This window comes from Aphelocoma coerulescens, chromosome 3 (genome assembly GCF_041296385.1).
Source record: "Aphelocoma coerulescens isolate FSJ_1873_10779 chromosome 3, UR_Acoe_1.0, whole genome shotgun sequence".
NCBI classification, from domain to species: domain Eukaryota; kingdom Metazoa; phylum Chordata; class Aves; order Passeriformes; family Corvidae; genus Aphelocoma; species Aphelocoma coerulescens.
This window is the reverse complement of record NC_091016.1, coordinates 46429281-46450318: the sequence shown is the minus strand read 5'-3', so window position 1 is coordinate 46450318 and position 21038 is coordinate 46429281. Positions and strand designations below refer to the sequence as shown.

The following is a 21038-nucleotide window of genomic DNA, read 5'->3' as shown; positions in this document are numbered from 1 at the left end:
TCCCCAGATTCAGCATTGATGTTGTTAAAAAAAAGGAGATCTCACACATTTGCAGGAAAACCTTTACTTCTTAAGAAAAACATATTATTCAGCGGCTAAGTAAATGGACATGTCATGCTTTTAAAAAACATGGCACATTTTCTGAGCACAGAGGAAAGAGCCATTTTGTTAAATTAATAAATTATAAATATGAAAGAAATGGAAAGGACTACAGGACTGTAAAAAATCTAATTCTAGAAAGAATTACATTTTACAATCACATTACTTGTGAGCCACAAGTGGTAAAAAGGAGAGATTGCACTGAGTAACCTCTAATTCATAATGTGATATAACTCAGTGTTTCACCACAAACATTAGTTCAGATGTACAAAGTAAAATCAACCAATGAGAATACTGGTAAGCACTGAAATAGTCACAATAATTTTTATAGGATTTCATAAAAACATAGTGTTTTGCTACAGGGTTTTGCAGTAGCATTTTGATAAGAATCTTTTTTAATCTTTAACATCTCATATTTCTTCTAAAACCTAAGTATTAATAAAAGTTTTTTCAACAGAAAATTAAATCTAGCATTGTGCTTTTGAAAAGTAAGATTTGAATATGACAAATTTATTTGGAATCATGTTATTAGTGGTGGGATCAAATCAACACAGAGATTTCAAACTTGAAAAATTTATTGTTTCAGTACTTCCTCTGACTATATGTCCCATGGAATGGAAACTGGAAGTACCCAGAGTTACGCAACAACTTATAAAACGTTGCCTTAATTGAAGGACATCAGCTTGGTACCCTATTTTAGTCAGTAAATGATTAAACTGAAAGATGATTAAACTTAGCCATGACACATAAAATGCTAGAGTCAATATAAATAGTGACTTTTGAAAAAATCCAACCATGAGCCTATTGCATATAATTATCAAATTAACACATTGTTAAATATAAATGTAATTAGGTCAAATCTAACACTTTCTTAGACTTAAGACAGAGATTTGAATTGGCAGTCGTTAAAAAGGATGATGATAAGCTCTAGAACTTTAATAATTTGGGACATTATCATAGAATCATAGAATCATAGAATGGTCTGTGTTGAAAGGGACCTTAAGATCACCTGGTTCCAGCCCCTTCACTGTAGTTAGGGATACCTTCCACCAGATCACATCATAGGTTGCTCCGTCTGGCCTTGAACACTTCCAGGGACAGGGCAACCACAAATTCTCTGGACAACCTGCTGCAGTGACTCACCAGCCCCACAGTAAAGAATTTCTTCCCAATATCTAATCTACACTTACTCTCTGTCAGTTTAAAGTCATTCCTCCTTGTCCTGTCACTACATGCCCTTGCAAAATCTCTCTCCATCTCTCTTGTAGGCTCCCTTCAGATACTGAAAGGCTACAATTAGGTCATCCTGAAAACTCCTCTTTTCCAGGCTGAAAAATCCCAATTGTCTTAGCTTTTATAATTTATAGATGGACAGGCTGATGGGCCATCTTGGCTAGACTATGCTTTTGCCAAGAAAGGTTGGACCAGATGGTCATTGAGAATTGAATGACTCCATGATTCTGTGATAGAAGATCAAAAATGGCTTCCTGTGAACATTATCAACTAAAAACTTAATCGATTGTAGGAAAATTTGTAATATCATAGGGAGAAAAAGGGACAGGATAATGAATATTATTTACATCTGGCAATGAGGATCCCATTCTATTGCAGTCAATGGAAATTTTGTTGTTTTATTTGCTAGCAAATATATTACATTTATTCTCTCTTTGTATGACCTAGGGTCGTAGAGTGAGCATATGTATACTACTAAATAACATTGCTCAAGAAATTTAAAGGAGTTTTCATTAAATGAAAACCAGGTCATAGTCATTAAGATGTGCCTATTTCTTAGAATTCTGCATTTAAAAAACCAAAACTAGAACAGTCTTGTGATGGCAATTTTAAACAATCTCTAAGAAAAAGTCACATGCACATCAGCCAAGACAACACTTTTTATAGTGATTAGTTGGGTACTAATATCACAGTCATAGAGAATGATGAATGACATTTGTCAAAACACAACTGTTTATGCACAGTATTTGCTTGTGCTTGCTTCAGTAAGCCATAGTATACAGATTATTAATAACTTCCAATTTAAGATGACGCAACTGAACTATTGCTATTTTTAGTTTAAAGCTGAATATTTTTTTCTTGCTACCATGCCACACAGTTTGCTGTATTACTGTCTTCATAGAAAACCGAGAGTTTACTTTAAAATAAAAAAAAAAAAAATTTCCAAACTATTCCTTTACGCTACATCTGTTAATGCAATTGTGGGGTTTTTTTCTACAGGCAGCATCTAAAATTTGCTTCTTCAAGACTTTACTTTTTCACCTCAATTCATACTTCTATGTATTATTATGCATTATTATGTATTATTTCTGGCTTAATAAATTCTTGCTTTCATTTGTCTTTTTTTGAATCCACACTGCAATTTTCTGTTATACCCACACAGTTGTATTGGAGACAGGCTTATAAAGGATCACTGGAATGATTTTTAAAAAGCAGCCCTCTGGGAAAGATAAACAGAGGTCAAGTGCAGCAGAAAACTGAACTATCGCTTAAAAGACTAACGAAGATATTAACTAAAATATAAACTAACACGACTCCATGCTGTACTTACTGTGTCTACTATGATACATGACTGTTTCTACATAATTTTGCAAAAAGCTTTCATTCTGCATGACAGCACTTGTGGGGGACTTACCGGTTTTTTTACAGTGTCCTCTCAACATCTTTTACTAAGAAGATATTAAATACAGTTTAACAAAAAATAGAAGCAGAAAAAATATGTCTCTAAATAAATTTTTTGGAAGTATTATTTTTCGCAGCAGTTTGCTCTCTTTGCCTTCAGATATCTGAGGCTGCAATTCCATGAACAGCTGAACTAATCTAGCAGTTCATCACTGCTGAAAGAAAAAGTTTTGAAATCCCTCAACTCCCTCACATTTTTCACTGCACTTCACTACTGTTTCTCTCTTCTTCACCAACACACAGCATTAGCACTCATGGATTGTCATGTAATCAAAGTTTCCAGGACTATGAACATGTTGCTTATCGAGAAAAAACACACCCACCTTCTTTTCCTGAGTTAGTGAGATAACATTACTCACAGAGGTCTCTGATAAACATCAGTGCCAGTGTCAAGTATGCTTTAGAAATAGAGAGTAGAAGAGGTGAAGCGAAGTTGAACCTCCCCCTTAGATGGCAATAAGCTTAAAACCCCTCAACTTCTTTAATTACATCTTGAACTACACAAATTGCAAGAGGACAGTATAATAATGGGGTCATTCTGTAGGGTAAATGAGCTCCATCCAATTACTTTTAATTTATTTGGGGATTTGAACTTTAGGTACCAGCTTAATCATAGCAGTTCAGAATTCTATGTAAACTAGTATACAACATACTAATAAAAACTGTAGTTCTATGGAAAGTTCAAATTATTTGTAATCCGTACTATTAAAATCAACCTTCACTAACAGGTGTAAGGAGAAAGTGTATGTGCATTCCCAGTTCATGATGTTGAAGGCAGATCCCTTTCTTTCACCACCGCGTTTAGTTTCTACCACAAAGAAATAATTTTGCTACCATAAGTTATACTAGCTCCTGAAAAATAAACATTAACTGTGTAGGAAAGAGGAGATGAAGAGAAACTAAAATGGTAAAAGTCATATCCTTAGGAGACATTGACACTGGGAAAAAAACTCATAAGCCCCAAAAGATGGATATCGTGTTCATGTTGACATTTTGCTTAAAAAGTTGGAGTTTCTGAATTTGGTTTTCATTTCTCTGAAATTGCTACAATTCTTTTGAAGAATAGAAGCTTTTTTTACTCCTGCATAATGACTTGCATAATTAACTCCACTCCCTAAAAAATAATTTTTCAAACATTCTGATGACTTTCTGTTTGATACAGAGAGACTGCATTTCAAACACATACTGTATAATTCAGAGATACTTTCTTGGTTTTTATCAACTTTTTTAGTCAAAGGTTTAATTGCATTCTGACCTTTTTTAATTCAGTATCATATATTTAAAAATTGAAGTCCTTTTCAGACCTGAACTATGAGCTTTTATTATTCATAGCTTGGTATGAGATTGTGCAAAAGAATGTATTAATACATTTTGAAATAAAATTGCAATATACATAAGCAGAAAAAGAACTGTGGGATCCCACAAAAGTAGTCAAAAGACTTATAAATATTTTAGTACATTCTTTTTATATAAAGATCACTTTCTAATATTATCTAATTCTAAATAAAAAACAATTCATGTTCCCAAGTTTTATGTTTAATACACTTTAGAAATACTTTTTCAAACCATACCATTATTATTCATTCTCTCTTAGTAGAAAAAATCAAATACTTAATACTTGGAAAGACCCTTGAATATTTGTTCAATAACTCAACCAAAGAAGTTGTGTATTTCCAGATCTTAAAAACTACTTTATAAAAGAAACATAAGCATTAAATATTTGCAGAAATTTTAAGGCACTGATATATATGCAGTTCTATTTATGATTACTGAAGAAGGATAAAAACAAAGGCTTCAAATTAGATATTAAAATGTTATATTGAGTTTGTACCATTTAGCACAGATTCACTGACTGCTAGTACATCCACTGAATGGGCATGAAAAGTCTGGAATGCATTTTGAATTTTTTTTTAGTTTAATTGCAATCAAAGCCAGAAATTTTATGTTTTGTTTTCACAGAGATAATTAACAAGTAATTCTCTATATTCAGTTTTTGAAAATGACAAAAAGACAACTTTTCTCCAGATTTGAAAGCAAACATTAGGAACCCCAAGACAACTATGTCTTCTTCTTTTAGACATAAATGCAGTTATATCTTCTAGAACCACATAATTTTGCTTTGGCATTATCAGAGTTTTTTTGATCCTTTTTTTTTTTCCTCTGGATGGTATTTAGAATCAGGTTCGATTTCCTGTTCTTGTATATAATATGTTGTAAATGTATATTATCTTTTCACATTTTTTCTTATATTAGGTTGAAACAGGTTTATTTGAACATGCAACAATAGTAAAACTTACCAATCAGAAGGACAGCATTACAGAAATATTCTAACAGATGCCTATCTACACTTAAAGAATTAGTCTGAAAATTCACCAAGAACACACATCTTGCTATAATGGTCCTCTAGTGAGATCTAATTTGCTTTGGTCCCTTTTTTAAAGAAAAGACACCAAGGTAAACACCATGGTTTATCTGCACAGTTTAAACTTGTTTATGCTTAGGATTAATTTGGAGCAAGAATGCCTCTTTCTAAATTTAGTGCATTTTGGAAACCATTAAGCTATGCAACAACAGCAAAGCACTATTATTTCATAATTAAATATTCAACACATGCAGTTACTCAGAAATAGTTCTATACAGTTCCTGAAGTTTAAGTTTATATTTTATCTAGGTCTACAACTACAGTTATGCATAGCCAGCCCTTACAGGTAATTAATTAATCATGGACTTAAAATTATAGATATGCAGAACTGTCACAATATCAAGGGTCATTTGTGTGTATTTTTTGGTATATATTAACCAAACACAATTCATGTATATTAAAGCATTCTCCTGTTCTGGCTGAAAATGACAGTATTCTGTCCACAGAATTACAATATAGTGAACAAGTGTTCAAAGTGTTTAAAAAAAAATTAACGTCTGACAATTACAGTTTTGTTTCAGTAATTATAGAAACAAACAAAGAAGCAAATAAAATACAGCTGTGTATTTTACAGGAAAGAACAAAATCTTTTAGCATTTTCCTATGTCAGTAAAAAATCAGTTTCTGAGACTCTCCTGCATTTTCTCTCATGCACCACTTCATAGAAAAACTAACAAGAGTGAAATGAACCATGACATACATTATAACTAAACAGAGTAAAAGAAACCTCTCTCAAATAAAACATTGATACTGTGCAATTATAGCAGGATTAAAATATCACTGTTACCATTTATTTCTTCTTTTTATCCTTCCACTAGATCATGATTCATGCAAATAATTATAGTTCAGCCAAGCTTTTATTTGCCTAGACACGTTCCATTAGTAAAATATATTTTTAATTGTCATGAATTTTAGCAGTATTGAGTAAAATATATTAATAAAAAATTAACTTCTTTATTTGGATATAAAATTAAATATGACGAACTGATGAAAATTAGCCACTAGATGTCTTTTGGGTAGTGCAACTATGTCCTTAAAACAAGTGAAAAATACAGACCTTAGTTTATCTGTACCTTTAAATATCAGCTAATGATGAACATCATTCTCACCCTTTTGCAGCTCTGGGCAGCCTCTAAGACTTCAGAAGGTATCTAATGCAAAGGTTGAACTGGAAAATGCCAATTTGCCTGCTTCATCTACTTAAAACTGCACAATAATCAATGACAGTTGTGTGTCAAACTAAACAATAGCCTCAAGCAACTCTACTACCTCAGCATTGTTTTCTTGAGTGTCTGCTGTAGAACTCAGCCGGGATTGATTTCTGACTAAACAGAGCGGCATGGAATAAGGGAAAGAAGGTTGGATCTGAACATGCCCTAATATAGGAATGGACTAGTCCATTACTGTGCTGCTTACTTGCATTCATGCTGAAGTTCTGATTTTTTTTTCAAAAGAAAGGATTAGCAAAATAGCAAAAAACCTCTTGCATGACATCTCAGTCCTACATTCCACTAGATAAAAGCCAGTGTTTTACTGCAGTAAGTGGACAGTAGGTCTGTAAGACTGCAAATTGTGTTAAGAAAAAACACATGCTGGATCTTTGGCTAGAGACTCTGCTGTTGTGATTGTTCATGGTAGTATGTTTTCAAATAATTAAAACTATCAGAACACAGGAATCAAACACTTTAGCATGCACCTGTGGTTGGAAGGCTTGTAGATAAGGTAGACAGTTGGAAGTGACCCATAAGGATCACCAAATACAACTCCTTCCTCCTCACAGGACTACCTAAATCGAAATCATATGACCAAGAGCCTCATTCTGAAACTAACATGCTTGGGGCTGTAACCACTTTGCTGGGGAATCTGTTCCAGTGACCAACCACACTCTCAATGAAAAACCTTTTGCTAATGTCCCATCTGAAATTCTTACGCAGCTTCATTTCATTTCCTCATGTCCTAAGTCAACTAAGCAGTCACTAGCATCATCTAGTGGAATGCCAGTCCAGTAGTATTTCTGTACCTCTCAGTTTGATTTTGAGAAATTAGAAATTACAAAGCCTCAAGATAAAAACTAAATTGTGCAGATTTTTTTGCAGTGGCATGAAAATCACCTTTGGGTCTTACCAGGTGATGAAAGATCAGAGTGCAGGCTTAAGTTGTAAGCCTGTGAGTCCAGCAAGGGAATTTCTAGTGTTGCCTAAAGCCCAATTGCACTGGAATCTCATCTTGATTATGGGTAAAGTCTTTTGGGATAGAGATTCCCTTTGCTGCAAGAACTCTTAATTGTTCCTTGTGCTGATTCAAAACCGCTATAGGCAACAAAATAGTAGCACAAATCTTTCTTCTGTATTTCAATAAGCAAAAGAGCTACCTTAAAAATTTAGTTACTATCAAATATTCTACTACTTACCACACTACAGAGCTAATCCTGTTGGCTTCATTACAAGCAGAATCAGTTATAAGATTGCAAAATCCCTCTTTTAGTGTTGACTTAACATAGCTCTACATTTTAATTTTACATGTTTTTGACATGAACAATTTAAAATATTCTACAATCTGACACATTTTGTTCATGCATATCACGTTCATTTTCTCTATCATTGCTTCCAGCAAAATCTTAGTCTAGTCCAATAAATAACATAAAAAATAAAGTAATTCATGATAACCAAAATAATTAAATAATAGGAGTAGGTTAAAGATCAGCATTCATTTTTTAAATTAAATTTAAAAGTCTGCAGTAGTTACTTAGAAGATTGGCAAGTTTTACAAATAACATCACCAAGCATTTTAGAGAGAAACACAGCCGCATTAGAATGGAGTCATTAGGCAATACATTTATTTTGAAGCCAATTAACCTTTTGTCAGAGAAATGTTGGAGCTGTAATGGTTTCAGCAGTGGAGGTCAGCCTGTAACAGAGGCACGTATGACAGCGATTACGCTGTCTGACATATGCTGGAGTCTGAGAGTACAGCAGTGGAATGAGAATCTGCCTTCGTTTGTATTCCGCTCTGCATTTTCAGGGAGCAGGCAATCTTGACCTATCCATTTAGGTAATTAAAGCTTCTATTTGGAAGTGTCCTGCAGGAAGGTGAAATTTGGGGGAGATAAATGGCTGCTGCTCACTGTATCCAGCCACTTGCATCATTTGATGGACTGCCTGAAACAGGCTGCATTGCCAAGTCCTCATAAAAATAGAGATGAATTGGGCAGGAGACAATTCTCTAAGGCAGAGCAATTCTGTCATCTTCCTTCTTGCAGCATATAATTTAATTGTTAGCCAAGGCAGACAGCTGACTCAGGGGCCTTTCTCTAATGACTTTCCCACCATCTTCCATTTGCTAGGAAATTATTTCAGTGTATTTACTTGCAAGCTAACTTTGTTTGACAATGAGAGATGTCACTTCAATAGCTCAGCTGGTTGTCACAGCTGTGCCAGGACTTACCTTCCAGGCAATTTTGTTTCCTACGTGACCATGATCAACAGCAATTGGAAAGTCTCCTCTGTCATAAAACTTGCGAAAAGCTGTGCGTTTTGCTGGTCTTTGTTTTACTGATCCTGCAGGTGGGGGCCCTCTTACCTTAAAAAGAAAAAAGCCAAACAAAACAAAAAACCCCACAGTTTAGTGGTAATATAGTTTTAGAAAAAGCCTAAAGCCTGGCTTAAAAAAGATATAAAAGAAGAATAATACTGATCTCCCAAATTATAGTTTGCTTTCTTCTTTACATGCTACACTTCACTTCTTTGAAAGTACACTTTGGTAATGATCTACAGGTTTTGTTATTTTTTTTTTTTATTTGCCACTTTCCGATTGTCCCATAAAAACTGGTTATATTTTAAAGTAGATCTCTCCATTATTATAGTATTTTTAAGCAAAAATAAAACACCAAGAAGGTATTGACATTACATAGTAGAAGTTGTTGGAAAATAAAGTATTTCTCCTTTTTCTGTTTATTTCTAGAAGTATTTTAACTTGGTGCGTTGGTTTAACAAAACGTGGTTTCTGGGGGTAGGAAATAAAAAAATAAAAGAGAGAGCTGCTCGAAACTTCTGTGTCTGGCGCAGGGCCATTCACTGAAAGCTCTGACAATGGGCAGGTTACTAGCCCAATTAGACAAGCTGGTAACACCTCTGTAATGACATATTTAAGAAAGGAGAAACCTCAAGAAGTTCTCTTTCTTGCTCCCCCTGGGCCCCTTCCTGGAGAGGGCCGCTGGGCCCTTCCTGGCATGACAGCCGGGGCCGTGCCACTGAGGGGGGGAGGGCCACTCCAGCTCATCCCGCCGGGGGGCTGCTGGGGGCTGCCTGGCCGGACCCTCCTGAGGCCGGGACTGTGCAGCCAGGCACCTCCTGAGGCCAGAACTGCCCGTGTGGTGCTGGCAGGGATCACGTAGCCAGCAGTGAGAGACATGGCGAGCAATTCCCCGATGTGGAGCCCGGACGAGATCAATCTCTCAACTGCAACTTACAGACACCAACCTTCTTCCAAGTAAGAAGAAAAGTGAGGACACGTGAGCAAAACCAACATGGCGGCACTGAGGTCAGTGAAAAAAAAGGAGGAGGAGGAGGTATGCGAAGTGCCGGAGCTGAGATTCTCCTGCAAGCCATGGTGAGGACTATAATACAACAAACTGTTTCCCTGTAATTCATGAGGTGGATGGGGGGGGTGCAGAGATCCACACGCAGCCCGTGAAGAAGAGTACTCACGCTGGAGCGCGTGGATACTGAAAAGCTGTAATCTAGTGAGGAACTCAAACAGAGAGAGATGACCCTTGCTTTTAGAGATCGAGGAAGATAGTCTTCGCTTCCAAACTAGAACAGCTCATCCTTAAAAGACTAAACCCCATGAACTAAAATGAGCCACACTAAGCAGTTGTGGGAAGACTGCTTGACCCATGGGAGGGATTTCACATTGCAGCAGGTTCGGGCAGGCTGTTGCTTGTGAAAGTTAAAACTATGCTAAAAAAGTCCGCAGAGAACCATCTCCTGTGGGAAGGATCCCACGGCATAGCAGAAGAAACTCTTCCTTAAACATACTGAAGAAAGACTTTTAAGAAGTGAAATACCAATCCAAACCCCATGTTTTGTTTCCTTGAGTGGTTGGTAGAAAGAGGGAAGGATTGGGGAAGAAAGGTGATCTGAAAGTTTGCTTCGGCTCTCATTACCCTTTTTACTTTTAATTCTGTCAATAATAAATCTTCTTTAAACAGTTTAAGTTTTGAATCTGTTTTGCCTTAAAAGTGTTTTCTTTTCAATAATCCTTATCTCAACTCATGAAGTTTTTATAATTTCACCTCCTCTGCTTAACTATAGCAGAGGAAAAGAAGTAAATGTTTTCTTTTCGTGGGTGCTTGGTGCTTAACCAACTTCAACCTGCGACACTTGATTTCCAAATAGTATTACTGTTTGCATATTCCACTGTTTTTTCCTAGTCATTAGATAATGAGATTAGGTAATCTCTTTCAGCATATCCCTTCCCTAAATGCTATGGATTTGGCTTTCATATGACTTCTAGTCCATCAGTATTGATGGCTGAAGCACTGGAAAGAATGAAGGTCTTTTGCTCAGACCTCTCTTGTCTGCCTGTGAGAAAATTTGATTTTGCTCCACTTAGTTCCTTATCTGAGCTATTGCTGTTTTAGCATATGGCATAGTCTGAATGACAGTCCAATTCCAAAACGCTCATGCTGGAACCTTTTTCTCAGACAAACATGGTAGTAACAGCAACTAACAATTGGCACTACGATAATAGAATTTCAAGTACTTATAAGAAATCTATAGTTTAAGCTAATTAACAAAGCTAATCTCAAATACTGAAAGAGTCTAAGAGACCTAAACTAATCTCAAATGTCCTTGACAACTGATTCTTCACTAAGAAACTCTCTAGCTGTGCATCTGGGATAAGAACTTCCTACAATTCTCTGCATGTTTCTTTTGTCAAAAATACTTTCATGATTTGCTAGAAACTGTCATTTTCAAAAAAAGGTGAGAGCTTCAATGATCGTAAACCATACCCAGTATTTTGTATTGTTCTATTTGTCTTCAGTGACTCTTACATTAGCTTCTAGCAGTAAAGACATTCAGCTTTCCAGTGAACAGATTGTAAACTTGCAACATACTCTGTTTCATTTAGGCTTTTCTGTAATTTAACTCTGGTAACTACAGATCTAAATTTGACTTGGCACATTTTTCCCCCAAAGCGTTTTCACATAATTTTCCACTGGCCAAGGTAGAGAGGTCTACTAGTGATATGCCTAAGCTGTACTTTCCTACAAATTGCTTCAAATAGGGCTACTAAACTCTGATCTATTGTTGCATATTTCTGTCCCTGACAGACCATGTCCAGTGAAAATAGATTTGATAGGCACAGCTGTAACTTTGCTTCGTAAACACATCTGCAGCAGTTGAGAGTAATACTCCAAGAAAAGCGTTTCTAACCAATGTCAATAAACCTCCACTTGCTGCTCTGCAGAGGAACAACTTGTTCTATGCCACCAGTATAAGTATTTTCACTTGTTTTTTTATGGTTTATGGTTATGATTTTTTTTTTTTTCATTTGAGGCAAGTCTCATAGTCACTGCGCTTTGAGGCCACTGGAAAAGCACCTCTGTTCTTTTGTATATTTTTCACAAACAGGTCTTTCACACATCCTTTAAAACATTATTTTCTGTACAATATTAGAGGCCACTGCTAGATTTTAACTTAAATTATTGTTAAATATGTTGTCTTGATTACATGATATGCAATCTGAATTATTTCTAGCAGATTATCATAATTAGAGGTAGCTAATGCAATCCCAAATTTCATCTTCTCTGATACCAAACATTCTCTTCCTCCCAGCTCATGTTAGTAAATTTGCTATGAGCCTTTTCCTACTGCACTTTACAAATTTTCTAGAAAATACATTTACATTAATTAAATTTCTTCCTATTCTTTATCCAGGAACAAAGATGCTGGAAGGACTAAAAGTATTTTGGTATCAAACCCATTCTGTTGTGCACTGTCCTTACATGAAGGCTTAGAAGCTCCATCTTAAGTAGTATACCTACTCTGGCCTGCAATCTCAAAAAAAGGTATGGTAGAATTAGAAAAGGTTCAGAAGAGCATAATGACTGAGGGTATGGAACGGCTTTCACAAGAAGAGAATACAGTGTGGAAATTATTACTATGGAGGAATAAAATAAACATAAAATAATGACATTATGGAAAAGGTAATAAGGACAGATTTTCCACTATCACCTTCAGTAAAAGTATGGGACATTTAAAAAATCTAGTTAGTAAAAAGTTTGGAACAAACAAAAGTAATGTATTCATGTGCCAAATAGTGGATTTATGGAACTCCTGGCCAAAAGTCAGTATTGGAAATACTCAAAGCTTCTGTACGTTCAAGCTGTGACTGGAAAAATTGATGAAAAATAAATCCATTCAGGTTGACTAAATCCTTATTATCATTAATCATAAATACAATGAGTATTATTTTTCATGTGATACAGTCTGTTTGGTAGATCTCTCAGCCTTACATTTAGTCTCTCATGGCGACATCACACTGGCACATCATAGTTATCCATTGATTAACTGCCACAGCAGTTAATCTTTTCCAGATGATGAGCTCAATGTTAATAATATAATTTCTTGTCATAGTTTTAAGTACATTATGTTGTACTTTGTACTACTATAATATTTAATTCCATTTCTATTACACCAGTTCTCAAAGGCTTCCACTTCTATCTGTGCCACACCATGATCTTCATCTATTTTAATAACAGCTCCAAAAATTATGTCGACTATATATTTCATTATGCAACCCTGATTTTTTTCAATGAAAATATTAAATAATGTTATTCCTGAAACCAAATATTAAGAAGTATCATTAATAAATTTCATCTATTATCATACCTCCCATTTCAATATTACATGGCATCATTGTCTTGACTTCAACATGGACATTTTTACCCTCCCAACACATCTAGTACTGTGTAACTACCAAAGTACTGTGTATAGCTGGAGAAGTAGCAGCATACAGAACACTTGAAAATAGTCTCAACAGAGTGAGCTGTTGTTTTTCCCTTTGTCTTAAAGATGCTTTCCTTGTCAGGTTGGCCTGCAATAGGTACAGAGACCTTTAAATACCTGGAAGAGTAACTGACTTCAAAGCAATGAAATGATCAAGACAGGAATTAGCCTAACATCTGTCTAGAACAAAGAAATATCAGCAATCAGGAAGACAGTGGAACTGTCCCTGCATTGAAGATACAGTAATGTTGCATGACCGAAGAGTACTTTTGCTCTCCTTTACTTCAGGAACACAACCTGTTTCATTCGTATCTGACAAACCTAGGTTATGAGACCTTTGCTAGAGTGGCTGCATTGAGACAGTACTGCTTACCTTTTGCAAACAATTTCTTTTCCTTCCAGTCTTCATTACTAGGGAGATTGCCACAGAGCACTATTCTCTAATGCAGACACCACTTTGGGTCATTCTAGCTGTGCACAGTCTGCCTGAGGAAAAGTTTATGATTTCCTCTTTTACTTTTTTGCAATTCCTGATCTAAGCCTGGGCCACATGATCTCTACAGGTCTCTCTCAGCTGAGGCTTCTCAGTGATTTTATGTTGCTAAGTGAAATACACAAAAAGTAGTCACAGTGCTTTTCTTTGGTATAATGAGTTTTGCCTTCTTACATTTTATATTGTTATAATTACTGATAAAAAGGTCATTCTGAAAGTATTCCATTTATTGGAAAAATAGTAACAAATACTATCTTCTTCAAGCTAATAAAAATTTTTCATTGCAATATAGTGAGAAAGATTAAGATTAGAGTTCCAGTTAATTAAAGGCTAATATTCATGATGGCAAAGTATATGAAGCAATAAACAGATTCTGAGGTTCGTTAAATGCCAAAGAGAAGTTGAAGAGTTTGATAATTGCAAAACTAATTTATTGTAATTCTATGCCATTGAACTATGTGACAAGATAAAAGATACAAGCCATTAAGCAAAAAAGAGAGAAAGACCATATTTCTTTGATTCATGGGCATTGAAAGCCATTTTACCAGGTTGCATTCTTAAACTTTTCAGTGACGGCACATTAGGAAAATGACTAAGAAAAATTATTTGAAGCCAGGTTTAAACCATGATTAATATTTGAAGACTGTATTTTATACATTTTTTTGAGTGTCAAACTCTATGCACACTCGGGGACCTAAACACGTGCCTGTGTAGTACAACTGGCGGATTTGTGAACACTAACACTAGTTTCATGAGCAGTTTAAGCCAAACAAAAACTGGACTGAGATCCTACTGTTCTTACATAACACTTCATGTATTATATAAAAAAAGGGCAAGTGATGTAATCAAATTTAATAGTTAAAAATATATATTTTTTATTAACCTAGATTAATGCATTTAGAAGAAAGAAACTACTTCCATTTATTGTCTGCCAAGATTCTTACAAGAAAATTGGAATTTAACCGTAGCCTTTTATGTTTTCTCCTCACAAAAATATTTCATTAAATTTATTTTTGAAGCTACAGGGATAAAAGCTATATGACACTCAGCTGTCTTACCTAAAAAAGGCAGTCTTCCTTGAAAATATAATGCCATATTATCACCTTGAAGAATGAAATCTTCAGAAATAAAACCATAAATTTCCATTCTTTGTATTCAAACTAAAAAATGTATGGGTACAAAATTGCACTGTACCCACAGAATAAAGTTTACTAATGCATGCTGTCTCAGGAAGATGTAAAGGTGATGGCAGTAAGGAAATGTTTGTGTTACCACTGACAGACTCTTTGTTTCATCCTCCTCTTTTACTGGTGTTAAACTTGGCTAATGCAGCATAGTTCAACTGGCAATCCACTTACTTTGGCATGGGAAATATCCTAATTTGATTAAACTGACTGAGGTGGTGTCTTGGGGTGACGTTATGATGTGTATCCCATATCGCTGCCTATGCCCAGAAATTAATTTTTGTGCCTTTCTGTGCCTCTAAACTGAGCCTGAGAGGGAGAAGAAAAAAACTGAGCAAAACTTTCTCAAAGCAGTTTGCAGCTTGTTCAAGGTCACATAAAGATAGGAGGCTTTTTTTTTTTTTTTTTTTTTTTTTTTTTTTTTTTTCCCCAGCTGCGGCAGGGGAGCGAGGAAGCACCCAGCTTTCTGTGTTCCAGTCAGCTTTTGGCCAGTTTTTTTTCAGTTTCTTGTTCTCCGGAGAGAGAGACTGAGAGTTGGACTTTGCTTTTCCTTCTCTGGAATTCCAGATTTTCTCCCTTTTCTACTGGACTGCTTTCAACCTCAGAGCACATCGGGAGGACTTTTCATCGGGCACAGAGGGCCTGGCCCTGGGCCAAGCCCCAGCTCCGAGGAGACCAAAGGGAGGACTCTAACGCTATCCCAGGTTTTTCCTCCACAGTGAAAGATTTTACCATTTAACCTCATTTTCCTTTCCCGTGTGTTTGTTAAATAAATAGTTTTATCTTCTTCACTTTCCTTCGAGGAAAATTTTTTTTTCCCGAACCTGGGGGGGAGGGGTGGTTGTGCCTTCTCTCAGAGTATATATTTCTAAATTTGGCCAAACCGGTACAAATTTAGTGGCGCCCAACCGTGTGGCTCGAAGGAAAGTGAAAAACCTGTGCTAATTACATTTTGGTTTGAATTTACTTATTCTGTGCTGGAGTAAAATAGTCATCATGTTGGTTGAGTTCATAACATTTCTCTGGCTTGATATATTCATGTATTTCTGGTCCGTAGGCTTGTTTAAGGTACTAGTGCCTTTCTGGTCCCTAGGCTTATTTGCCTATCCACAACTTGGTCCGATCTTATCCTTGATAAGGAATTTTTGCAGAGCAGGGACACGAATTCGGATTTCTATTTTGCTGTGCTCGGTGATAATGATTTATAAGAAGTTGACAGAGGTACAGGCATCTGTTCAAAGTGTGTATGATAAATGGTTTCTCCCTCCTAACCCCAGTCCTAGCTTCAGTAGCCTGTTTTGGGAATTTATTAGTAACTGCACCCAGATTGTTAGAGGAGGAGGAGTCGGGGTTTCCCTTCCCTTTAAATTTGATAGGTTTTCTTTTGAGAGTGTTCAGTTTCCCCTGGATGTTAAAGAGACCACCCTCCTGGTATTTAATCTGGTAATCTTCCTCTATGTGGTTTTCAGCTTGTCTAGAATGAGAGCTCAGATTTCCAGGGTGACTGATGAGACACCTGACCCAGAGGTGGAGCATCCTGAGTGGTGTGGGGAATGGGAGGATATAGGCCTAATCCTGAAGAAATTCTCTGACCCAATGGTTTGCAATTTTTCCCCTGAACAAGTTCAGAAACCAGCTGAGGTGGCGAAATATCTGAAAGAGAAATACAATGACAATTCTAATACGAACAAGCTCCTTGCAATATGTTGGGTTTTGGCATATGCCTATCGCACACTGCAGCCGGTAAGGGTAGAGAGGCAGGAAGATCAATCAGCAAAGCCTGCAGATACCCCAGTCACTCAGGCTGCAGATAAACCAGACAGCAAGCCCAAGCCAGATGGAGAGTCTAAGCCACTGACAGTGGCTCCTGTTACAAGGAAAAAGCACATAACCAAAACTGATCGCCCCGTGAAAGATGAGGATAATGGAGGGGAAGGAACCTCAAAAGATGCAGGGGAAGGAACCTCAAAACCACCAACTGACTCAGGCACAGAAACCATTACTGAGTCCATGTCCATAAAAGACCTTCACAGCCTAAGAAAGGATTACACCCGACGGTCCGACGAATCCATAATAAGTTGGATGGTCCGTATTTGGGATGCGGCAGGTGATGATGTGATGCTGGACGGTGCTGAAGCGAGGCATTTGGGATCCCTGTCACATGATCCAGTGATTGACCAAGCGATGAAAAGGGGGACTGACTCTACCAGTGTCTGGAGACGAGTTTTGACAGGTGTGATTGAAAGATATATGTGTGGAGATGATCTCTACATGCAGCAAACCCCGTGGAAGACCATAGAGCAAGGGATTCAACGCCTGAGAGAACTAGGGGTGGTAGAGGTTGTCTTCGCAAATGACCCAGGATTGAGGAGTCCAGACCGGGCCAGAGTTATTCCATACATGTGGCGAAAACTCATACAGCTTGGGCCACCAGAATACGCTTCTGCTTTAGCAATAATGAAACCGGACTACGGTGCGAATGAGACTGTGAAGGATATGGCAGTGAAGCTCCGAGCATATGCAGACTCCGTGCATGGCCCAACACATGCAAGAATCGCAGCTGTGGAAACACGTATGCAGAAAATGGAAGATGAAATGAAGAAGAATCACCAGGAGATTAAAGAGTGCCTTCTCCGCGGACGTTCCCCAGAGAGAAGGCACATCCCACGAAGTGAGCTGTGGGATTTCCTGTGTGACAGTGGGGAAAACATGAGGAAGTGGGGTGGACAACCCACTTCTGCTCTGGCAGCACGAGTGTGTGAATTGAAGGAGCGCAAGTCTCAGAAAGGAGGATCTACCAAAAAGGAAGTAGCCCCAGTTGCCTGTAGCCAAACTGCTGGAAATGATGGAAAAGAGGATGACATGTCCAATTCCCATGAAGGAACCTCTAAGATACAGGCCCAGGGAAAGAAGGATAACCAGGCATAGAGGGGCCCTGCCTCTAGCCAGGTAGAGGTTAGGGAAAACCGTGTTTTTTGGACTGTGTGGATTCGTTGGCCTGGTACATCAGAACCACAAAAATATGATGCCTTGGTTGACACTGGTGCACAGTGTACAATAATTCCATCGCAGCATGTGGGGGTAGAATCTGTTTCTATTTCTGGTGTAACAGGTGGATCACAAAATTTGACCTTGGTGGAAGCTGAGGTGAGCCTGACTGGAACTGAGTGGAAGAAGCAACTCATTGTGACTGGCCCAGAGGCCCCGTGCATTTTGGGCATAGACTTCCTCCGGAACGGGTATTTTAGAGACCCAAAGGGACTCAAGTGGGCTTTTGGAATAGCTGCTGTGGAGACAGAGGGCAGTAAGCAATTGAACACTTTGCCTGGGCTATCAGAAAACCCGTCTGCAGTCGGCCTTCTGAAGGTGGAAGAACAAAGAGTACCAATTGCTACCTCGACAGTGCATCGCCGACAGTACCGGACAACTCGAGATGCTGTGATTCCCATCCACAAGATGATCCGTGAGCTGGAGAGCCAAGGGGTGGTCAGCAAGACCCACTCACCCTTCAATAGTCCCATTTGGCCTGTGCGCAAATCTGAAGGAGAATGGAGATTGACTGTGGACTATCGTGCCTTGAATGAAGTGACTCCACCACTGAGCGCTGCTGTGCCGGACATGTTGGAGCTCCAGTATGAGCTGGAGTCCAAAGCAGCGAAGTGGTATGCCACTATTGACATTGCCAATGCATTTTTCTCCATTCCTTTAGCAGCAGAGTGCAGGCCTCAGTTTGCTTTCACCTGGAGGGGTGTGCAGTACACTTGGAACCGACTGCCCCAGGGGTGGAAGCACAGTCCCACCATCTGCCATGGACTAATCCAGATTGCACTAGAAAAGGGTGAGGCTCCAGAACATTTGCAGTACATTGATGACATCATTGTGTGGGGGAACACTGCAGCAGAAGTGTTTGAGAAAGGAGAGAAAGTTATCCGGATTCTCCTGGAAGCTGGTTTCGCCATCAAGAAGAGCAAAGTCAAGGGACCTGCCCGAGAGATCCAGTTCCTGGGAGTGAAGTGGCAAGATGGACGGCGTCAGATTCCCGCTGAGGTTATCAATAAGATCACTGCAATGTCTCCACCAACCAACAAGAAGGAAACACAAGCTTTCCTAGGTGCCATAGGCTTTTGGAGGATGCACATTCCTGAGTACAGCCAGATCGTGAGCCCTCTTTACCTGGTTACCCGCAAGAAGAACAATTTCCACTGGGGCCCTGAACAGCAACAAGCTTTTGCCCAAATCAAGCAGGAAATCGCTCACGCCGTAGCCCTTGGCCCAGTCAGGACAGGACCCGAAGTGAAGAACGTGCTCTACTCTGCAGCCGGGAGCCATGGCCTGTCCTGGAGCCTCTGGCAGAAGGTGTCTGGTGAGACTCGTGGTCGACCACTGGGGTTTTGGAGCCGAAGCTACAGAGGGTCTGAAGCCAACTACACTCCCACAGAGAAGGAAATCTTGGCAGCCTATGAAGGAATCCAAGCCGCCTCAGAGGTAATTGGAACTGAGGCACAACTCCTCCTGGCACCCCGACTACCGGTGCTGGGGTGGATGTTCAAAGCAGAGGTTCCCTCTACCCACCACGCCACCAATGCCACATGGAGCAAATGGATTGCTCTCATCACACAGCGCGCCCGTATCGGAAAACTGAATCGCCCTGGGATTTTGGAAATAATCACAAACTGGCCAGAAGGTGAAAACTTTGGTCTCGCTGATGAAGAAGAACAAGTGACACGTGCTGAAGAAGCTCCACCATACAACCAACTGCCATCAGAAGACACACGCTACGCTCTTTTCACCGACGGTTCTTGTCGCATCGTAGGGATGAAACGAAAGTGGAAAGCAGCCGTATGGAGTCCCACACGACGGGTTGCCGAAGCTACTGAAGGAGAAGGTGGATCAAGCCAACTCGCTGAACTCAAAGCTGTTCAACTAGCCCTGGACATTGCTGAAAGGGAGAAGTGGCCAAAGCTCTACCTCTACACTGATTCATGGATGGTAGCCAATGCTCTGTGGGGATGGTTAGAAAAGTGGGAAAAAGCTAATTGGCAGCGTAGGGGAAAACCAATCTGGGCTGCTGAAGAGTGGAAAAACATTGCTGCCCGAGTAAGAAAGCTGGTTGTGAAAGTCCGCCATGTAGATGCCCATGTCCCCAAGAGTAGGGCTAATGAAGAACACCAAAACAACAGGCAGGTAGATCAGGCTGCAAAGATAGAAGTATCACAGGTAGACTTGGACTGGAAACACAAGGGAGAGTTGTTCCTAGCTCGATGGGCCCATGATGCCTCAGGTCATCAGGGCAGAGATGCCACCTATAAGTGGGCACGAGATCGAGGGGTGGATCTAACCATGGACAGTATCTCCCAGGTGATCCATGATTGTGAAACATGCGCTGCGATCAAGCAGGCCAAGCGGGTGAAGCCCCTGTGGTACGGTGGGCGGTGGTCCAAATACAAGTATGGGGAGGCCTGGCAGGTTGATTACATCACACTGCCTCAAACCCGCCAAGGCAAGCGCCATGTGCTCACAATGGTAGAAGCCACCACAGGATGGCTGGAGACCTACCCTGTGCCTCACGCTACTGCCCGGAACACCATCCTGGGCCTCGAAAAGCAAGTCCTTTGGAGGCATGGTACCCCTGAGAGGATTGAATCTGACAATGGGACTCACTTCAAGAACAGCCTTATAAACACCTGGGCTAGAGAACATGGCATTGAGTGGGTGTACCACATCCCGTACCATGCACCAGCTGCAGGCAAAGTGGAACGGTGCAATGGATTGTTGAAAACCACTTTGAAGGCACTAGGTGGGGGAACTTTCAAAAATTGGGAACAGCATCTAGCAAAGGCCACCTGGTTAGTCAACACTCGAGGTTCCACCAATAGAGCTGGTCCAGCCCAATCTGAATCCCTGCATACAGTGGATGGAGATAAAGTCCCAGTAGTGCATGTCAGAGGTCTGTTAGGAAGGACTGTGTGGGTAAAATCTGCCTCGAGTACAGACAAACCCACCCGTGGGGTTGTCTTTGCTCAGGGACCTGGTTGCACATGGTGGGTAATGCAGAAAGATGGAACAACACGTTGTGTACCACAGGGAGATCTGATTGTTGTGTGAAATGCTTGTATACCCCTGCTTGCTGATTG

The 21038-nt window shown here is 39.1% G+C and overlaps 1 protein-coding gene across 10 annotated transcripts in view; it reads right to left on the bottom strand.

The window, feature by feature from the left end:
- PACRG (parkin coregulated) overlaps nt 1–21038 on the bottom strand; it is a 223342-nt gene that overhangs the window by 156602 nt on the left and 45702 nt on the right. For 9 of the 10 annotated variants that reach the window (XM_069010103.1, XM_069010108.1, XM_069010105.1 and 6 more), the window contains one exon: nt 8660–8794. The exons of the other annotated variant lie outside the window; for it this stretch is intronic. In XM_069010103.1, coding sequence (XP_068866204.1) covers nt 8660–8794 — 135 coding nt within the window. The remainder of the gene's footprint in view (nt 1–8659; nt 8795–21038) is intronic. 10 annotated transcript variants of the gene reach the window in all.